We start from the raw sequence: 8364 nt of genomic DNA, 5'->3' as shown, positions 1-8364 counted from the left end.
ACCTGCATTGTTCTGACAATCGAGTTCTCTGTCAAGCCGAGACAATAGATAAAATACTCATTCAATGTAATTGAGGCGAGAGGGTACGTTGAATATACGCAATTCTAGGAAGGTAACCCATTGTGCACATTTTTCCTCGATAGCATTCTTTTTCCGCTATATTTTACGTAGCACAGGATAAATTGCTCATGTGGCATTCGGAATAGTGTAGCCGGGTCTTAAGCCCGGAGTAATCATTCCCACATCCCGTGACGCAGTTGGAGTCGTTTCATTTGTGACTGGACCATCCTTGAGTCATCTCGGGTCACCTGCAGCTCTCTCAGGCCGCTAGCAATCTAGTCTGCTCTAGTGTGCATGCTCGGGTCTGGGGTTTCTGCAAACGAGATGTCCGTGCGACTGCTCCTATGGTCTTCTAAAACAAGCGTTGTTTGGTCCTCGGAAGACCAAGAATCCACAATTTCACCGGGGGAACACCCCTCCGTCAATATCCGCACAGTTCGGGTCCCCAGAAAACAAAAATCAGCCGAAAGAAAATGGGGAGAATGGGGAAGGGAAATGAAGCCCCAAAGAAACGGGCGAATAGAAGGATCGTCACGGTAACCCCAGATCCAGCCGCATTTCACGGGTCGCGCCAGTTGAATCCGGGGTGCTTCCTCGTTCCGTGCGACCAAACTCAAACCGGCGTGGCTGCAACGTGCAAAGTCAGAAGTCCTTCTGGATTCTAGAAAGAAACTTTTGGGGGTTGCCTTTTGCCTGTGTCACGAAGTACGGGAACCTTCAAATCGAGCGATTTAGCCTACATTCTTTCATGGAGTGGCAAATGTTGCCAAAAACATCCTGGCCATTCACAAAGCCCAACGGTCTCTTCCAGACATTCCCGCTTCATGGCACCAATGGTAACCCCCTTGAAATCAACCCATAAGTTGATCATGGCGAATCCCCCACACGAACCCTTCTTTTCACTTTGGCTAAGTGTCTCCCCCACAAAAATGGCGCTTGGCCCTCCCTTATTTTGGGCCTTGGAGCGGAGCCTTCCGCCTCGATGTTGACCTCAGCCCCCAGCCTCGAGTGGATCTCGATGGGTACCTGGCCACATCATAGACCGTGGGCTTTTGTCGCAGGTTTTCCCACCCTTTCCCAACCTCGCTGTTTTGGACCATTTTATTGCCGATCGCCGTCACGAGGACCCGAGATTGTCATCGTCCTTGTGCTGGGGGGATTTCCGAGCAGGGGTAATGTACTTCATACGTGGTCCATGGCTTTTTACGGGATGTGAAGTCACATTTGGGGACTGAATATTGGTTTGACCATTCAGAGCCACCGTGCAAACTTAATGCACCGTATGTAGGGAGAAGCTGTGCTGAAAGTTACGTAGGCGTGGAAGGATGACTAGACTATACTGTAGTTACCACCGAGGAGACCTCGACCAGGAGCCTAGACTGTCACTCCGAAAGTGTTTTGACTGCTTAACTCCCTCTGCTCTGGAACAATAATTTAGCATGATTACATATAATAATGTTCATATTGATAAAGATCGCAATCGTCTAGGCTACCATTTGGGGTCATTTTCTTTGTTCCTTATCGCTGTTTCAGTTATTCCTGTCCTCGGCTCAAACCCCGGAGTAACCAGGGAAGCCAAATACTAGCGCCGCGTTGACTGGTTACGCCACTAGACCCAAGGAAGCAACTGCGTGGCGGCCAGTCCATTAGAGCCAATAACGCTCATCGATAACCAGAGCCAGGAACTGGTGGGCATCCGGTGAGCAGGCCGTGCGTGGTCGTAAGATTCGGGACTACGCCGCATTCAGTATCACCCTGGGTAATCGCAGTCCAGTTATTGGCGCTCCTCGGCCGTGTTGGAGAGTGGATCACCGATACTGTATTGGAGTGTTGGAGTATACACATAACGGAAGTCATCGAACCATCGTCAACAACGCTGTTGACTGACATATGTCGTTGAGTTGGACTGTAAGAAGAGTAGAAATCCGTGCGTGGAAGTGGGGAGTTGTATCTGCACTTATGGGCCGGTTATATCGCGAGACCGGGGCGCGTACCTCCATGTAATTTAAGTAATTTAATTGCTTTGTAAGTAATTAAATTAATTACATACTGGGCTTAGTGTATTTGGTGTATACGAAGCTCCCAAAGCCGCCACTTACTGCCACGAACCCACCGGACCACGGGTATGTAACTACCCAAGACCCAGGTACCTTTTGGCGTAATCGTTGCTCGGATTCATCTTCTGCCTTTGACCTTTGATCTTCAACCTCCAACCTTCCTCCTCCCTTCACCTCATTTATCTGTCCATTCTCAGTCGTGATCTCGAAAGGGCTTATCTGCCATTGTCCGCTATCTCGGTTATCTCCGGCTCTATCCACTCGCATGCTGTAGCTGCGAACGAGAGACTTGAAGCTTCGTGACTTGGTGACAGGAGGCGAATTTATCCCTCTAGTCAATGGATACTCGGAAAGCTTGAGATTCCTCTTCAACTTCCCGTTGGACCCTGTAAGTTTAGCTTGGGGATACTGCGACCGTGCTGCGCAACCCGTTCATCATGGTTAAAGCCGGTTGCCTTGCTGATGTTGCCTCCCCCAAGAACACCCTCGGCTTTCCTTTACCCACCGGCTGCAGGTCCTCTGAACCTGTTTAATCCTTCCTCCCCCATTGTTTCCATTCAGACATCATTCGATTAATTCGAAGAAATCGACCTCTCCGATCGATAGAAACGTGCTGTACAGCTGCTGTCCCTCTCTGGTGGGTCTTATCCGCTCCAGCATGGTCCCATGAATAGCCGCCCCCGTTACCCTGGGTCCTTGATCGTGATGACTTTGGCCCGACGCACACCAATCCTCGAGTGAGAAAGGAACATGCTGACCCGATGTCATCCGACCGCAATAGTCGTTGATGCGACAATAGTGTAAATTTATCTCGACCGCTTCGCTTTCTTTTGTCACTCCGGGAGTGATTTGAGAGACCCTTCATTCCAAGGCTGTGCCTGACTTCCCCCTCCCCCGCATTTCCCAATTCATATCCTCAGGGACCACCGGTGATTTTTGGTCTGTTCGAGGCAATTTCTTCAGATACCCTAGGATGCTGCTTGATGCTATGGTTGGCCATAACCGAACCCATAGCCAAAACGTGGTTGATTTAGCCAGTATCAACGAAATACCCGGAGATATGCCTGGTAAGTACACTTTCTGGTACCAATTAGCCCATTCAACCTGCGAATTCTGAACTCGCAATCTTGGTAGCTCCTTCCAAGGAGAAGAAACAGGGCGAGGCCAATGGCCAAGCCGCCAATGGGAATATCCCACCCCCCAAGACAGACAAGCCTCGGCCCCATGTCTGCACCACCTGCGGTCGCTCGTTCGCGCGACTGGAGCATCTGAAGCGCCATGAACGTTCGCACACCAAGGAGAAGCCTTTCGAGTGCCCCGATTGTGCCCGGTGCTTTGCGCGCCGTGATTTGTTGCTTCGGCACCAACAGAAACTGCACATGACAACAACCCCATCTTCTCGTCCGAGAAATGGCCGTCGTGAAAGCACTGGTGCAGCAGCTCCAGGTGGTGCTAATCGGGTTCGTAAGAACTCCATCGCTAACAACTCTTCCACATCTTCCATGCGCCCCAGAGCAAACACAATCAGTCACATTGATGGTGCCGGTTTGGGGATCGCTAACCCGGGCAACCCGTCATCCGCCCCAACCCCCTCAGGACATGCGTATCACCCCAGCTTGGGGTCGCTTCCATCAACCATGGAATATCGCGGTTTCAGCTCTGGTCATACCCACCAAAATGGTCTGCCTAAAATCGAGACTTCAGGATTGCCCATTGATATGTCGGGTGGATTGCGGACAGCCCCTGTGTACGGGAGCTTTGATTTGGGCATCGACGGTATGCTGATGGGTCATGGAAGCACAATCAATCCGGCGCAATTACACTTCGCAGGTTCTCCCCAGGGCTTTGGTGACTCCCCTTCTTCCCCATTTGGCCACCATCCCCACGGCATGCACTCCGCGACAACGGATCCGATGATGGACGAGGAAATGAACTTCGACTGGATGAACGGCTTCGACACGGCCGTGGCACTAGGGACTGGAAACGACTCGGTAATAGATGAGTCATCGCCATCGGCCATGAGTACAGGTAGTCAGAGCGGCATCAGCGAGGCCATGCTAGATGGCCCGAACCGCATTCCAATGTCCAATGGCTGGCACAACCCATTCCCTACGCACACCTCGGCCTCCGCCAACCAGTTTGCGACGATCGACTTCTCGCCGACCACATTGAACGACTTGGGGATTCCGCCGGAGACTATATCGCCAAAGGCATTGATGGCCCAGAACCCGTTTGGAGAGACCTATGCTACCCCTCCATCCATGACTTCGGTCGGCCAGCCCATCGTGGGAGGACATTCGCAGAGTATGTTATCATCCTCTATGGCAACAAGCGGAGAATCTCCTAATCCTCTCAACGTTCCTTTCCCGAATAGTGCCCTACGAAATCAACATTCCCCACTCTCAACGGATACATTTACAGACTCCACACGACAGGCTCTATTAGCGAGCATGTCGCAACCCGCTGGCTTCAATCACCGCAAGTATTCTCAACCCGCAAGTGGACTCCTAAATAGCCGAGAATTATTCGCCCGCTCGACTGGCTTCAACAGCTCCGGTCAACTGCCCAGTACCTCCGATTTACAACGATATATCTCGGCCTACCTAAACTACTTTCACCCGCACATGCCCTTCCTTCACACCCCGACTCTCAACTTTCAGGCTCCCGAATATACCAATAATCTGCGCACGCCAAGCGGACATCTCAATCTAAGTTCGACTGGTGTTTCAGGTGGGGGAGGTTGTTTGATTCTGTCAATGGCTGCCATCGGGGCTCTGTACGAACATGACCCGGCGGCTGCTAAGGAGCTATTTGAGGCCGCAAAGAAGATGATTCAACTCTACCTGGAAGAGCGCAGAAAGGCCGATATGTCTGCAGCTTTGAGTCGTTCAGACATTGGTCGCGACAACTCGGTTCACACTACACCATTGTGGCTGGTACAAGCGATGCTGTTGAATGTGATATACGGCCACACATGTGGGGACAAAACTTCAGCAGATATCGCTAGTACTCACTGCGCGGCACTGGTCAGCCTGGCCCGTGCAGCTGAACTGACACACCACTTGGACCCGAAACATCTACCACAAGACCATCTCACCGCTGGGATCAATGGTTCAAATGATACTGAAAACTGGATGTCTTCTTCGTTTAGCCAGCCCAAGGAAAGACGGGACTGGCTGAACTGGAAGGTGGTCGAAGAACGAAAGCGCACTCTTTACGCGATTTTCACACTTTCAAGCTTTCTAGTATCGGCATATAACCACGCGCCAGCTTTGACAAACTCCGAGATTCGACTTGACTTGCCCTGTGAAGAAGACCTGTGGGCTGCCGAGTCTCCCCAGGCATGGAAAAAGATGGGAGGCCAGACGGCCTCAAAGAAAAGTGTCTCGTTCTCCGCTGCTTTGACCTCCCTTCTCACAGCGAGCCAACGACAGCAACAAAACCAGTCCCAGAATCTCTTTTTCAGTGGTGGAAGCACAGACGATCCAATAAATGCAGAAAACCGACCTAGCACATTCGGATGCCTCGCTCTCATATATTCACTTCACAACTATATATGGGAAACTCGACAACGGCACATGGGGCGACAATGGACTGCACAAGAGACTGAGGCCATGCAATCACACATCGAACCTGCACTACGAGCGTGGCAGGCAGCCTGGGCAAGTAACCCCGTGCACAGCCTCGAACGCCCGAATCCTTTTGGTGCTGGGCCTTTGTCTGCAGATAGCATCCCGTTATTGGATTTGGCGTATGTTCGATTATTCGTCAATTTGGGTCGAACAAAAGAGGCCTTCTGGCAACGTGACTGGAATGGTATGGCGGACGAACTCGCACGTGGCGGAGAAGTTTTCCAACAAGTCGACACTTCCATGGGTGACGTCGTAGATCCATCTCTAACTGGATCACTTGATGACCGACGGGGATCAATCAACGATCTTGGCGTTGCGGATCTTGCAATCTCGCAAACCCCTACCCAAGAACGGCCAATGCAGTCCTTGTCAAGTGTGTACAATATCGGCCAGTCCAAGCGTGAAAAGAACCTACGCAAGGCAGCTTTCTACGCCGCTGACTCTATTTCAATGTCGGATCGATTGGGCAATACCTTCGCCGAGTTTACATCAAGGGAACTCCCCATCCAGTGTGCAATGTGTGTCTTTGACTGCTCACAGGTGCTGGCTGAGTGGATCACTACCGTTCAAGAACGGGTCGGCCCCTACCTCGGTATCCTGGGCCGAGATAATCTCGACCTGACACAGGTCCCCGGAGTCATGTTACTTGAGGATGAAGATTGCAAGCTCGTGGAAAAAATTAAGGAGATACTGAAAAATGTAGAGACCAAGATGCAAGGTCAGGTACAGAACAACAACTCTATGTCTGCGCTAAGTGTTATGCAACGTCTGCCAAGCGTGGTGGAAGGAGGATACGGATGTAAAATATTGATCGCCACGGCAAGCTTATTGGACCGTGCTGCCGTTTGGCCAGGTAAGACACATCACTACCACTACCTTTCGAACAACATGATACTAATATGTCATTTCCAGTGACGAAACTGATGGTCCGCTCCCTCGAGGCACAGGCCATGCGAATGAAGGAGCGAGCAGAGCACTCCGTTATGATGACCACTTAATGACGACTTTCCTTTCCTCATGAATGATGTTATTCAATTCTCGTTTTTTGTCAATCTGTCCTTTGCACTGTTCGACTTGTTATACGTTTATCTTGTCCGGCCTGCCTCGGTGGCCTGCTTCGAATCGATATCGATACCCCGATCGAATCTATCATAGACGAATGCCATGCTATGTGACTTTTATGTTTTATTGATATTTGATATTATCTCCATGAGGCTTTGCAGTATATTCTTTGGGTTGTGCTGCGTGCATGTATTTGATTCTGATGAACATGACCTTCTCATATGAGTTCCTTGATCACTGTGAACGCTTGCTCTCGCGGGGGCATTGTGTTGATTATTCTTCTTATTTTTTTTTTTCTGTGTCCACTGTCCAAATATGTGGATTATCTCATGTGAATTACGGTATTATTGGAATTATATTTTCATTCACTGCCGAACCCGTATAGACTTCCGTGGTGGCCTTCGAGGCTTACACCTTGCGGATAGACGTGTGACTGTACCGAGGTACTGAACTACGTCTTCCTGCCCCACTCTTCGTGCGTTTCCACAGATGATCGATGTTCCAAATCAGCCCCGACAGCCTTGGAATCCTTCGAATGACTGATTGCCTCGAAAAGGGTTCACCGATTGAACATCGTGTTCATGTAAATAAGCAGCAACTCTGGAATTTTCCAATCGCAAGGCCCCCTCATATGCATGCAGCATTGGAAGCAGTCCCATCCAAACCATTCCTATCAGCTCAAGCATCGGTCAATTACATAATTGGAGATGTAAGACCAGCAGACACATTTCATTTCCAATATCTGGCTCGGTGAATTCATTTAGGTTCTTTATCCACGTGGGCATCCAAACTAAGCCTTATGAGTCTACGACAATCATCAAATTCTATACCTCTCTAGAAGTCAACGCCGCAGACTCCAAGGCAAACTATCTTACAGAGTAGGCACTTCTTACCGAGTAGCCACTCTGACACTTTCTTTCCCCATATGCCCATGCTTCCAAATTCAGTAAGCGAGGGTCAATACTCCTTCACTGCAACTTGTATGGCCCTCTCTAAAGATATCTCGAAAAATTCTCGTCATAGACTGATCTCACCAAATATAGACTGCTTATTAAGTTCGGAACACCATACATTTCCCACCGCTATTCTGACCGCGGGGATCTCACTTCCATAATGGATGGCCTAATTAGGTGCGGCCTTGCGTCGGTTCCGACCAGAGGAAGGTCCGATCCATTGATATTTTTAGAAAGGCCCGATATCTCGAATTTTAACCCTTTTCTTCTCTTTGTTCTCCTCCCTCATCCTCATAATCTCTTTTTGCAAGCCAAATTGTTAGATCTTTCAATTTTTACACATGGTGACCATGCAGCAAATGGAAGATACTCAGTGATTTTCAAGGTATCGATCTAAGACCAAAAACAAGAGATATGTAAGCTTATAAACAAATGATAGCATCCGTAATCCAGATTTAGAGAGGTCTTGGTAATGGAGTAAAACATAGCAATTCACAAAAGCGACGGGCGAACATTCCTTCAGTCTAGTGCCAGTGTATAGTCCGCTGAGACCGTGAGGCCTTGATGTCTCAGGTGAACGGGCTCCGAGCCATGTTGCAA

General features: G+C 49.7%; 1 protein-coding gene across 1 annotated transcript; it reads left to right on the top strand.

Moving 5' to 3' along the window:
* Positions 1-3090: 3090 nt before the first annotated feature.
* On the top strand, positions 3091-6747 carry amdX (putative C2H2 transcription factor (AmdX); the record flags this gene model as incomplete). The annotated part of the gene is made up of 3 exons (XM_057114550.1): positions 3091-3184; positions 3252-6602; positions 6662-6747. 3 exons carry the CDS (start codon positions 3091-3093, stop codon positions 6745-6747), a joined length of 3531 nt encoding a protein of 1176 aa, XP_056974690.1.
* Positions 6748-8364: the final 1617 nt, after the last annotated feature.

Source organism: Penicillium longicatenatum, assembly GCF_028827895.1.
Source record: "Penicillium longicatenatum strain IBT 33135 chromosome Unknown contig_2_segment0_segment0, whole genome shotgun sequence".
Classification (NCBI taxonomy): domain Eukaryota; kingdom Fungi; phylum Ascomycota; class Eurotiomycetes; order Eurotiales; family Aspergillaceae; genus Penicillium; species Penicillium longicatenatum.
The sequence above is the reverse complement of the archived record's forward strand: the minus strand, read 5'-3'. Positions and strand labels throughout refer to the sequence as shown.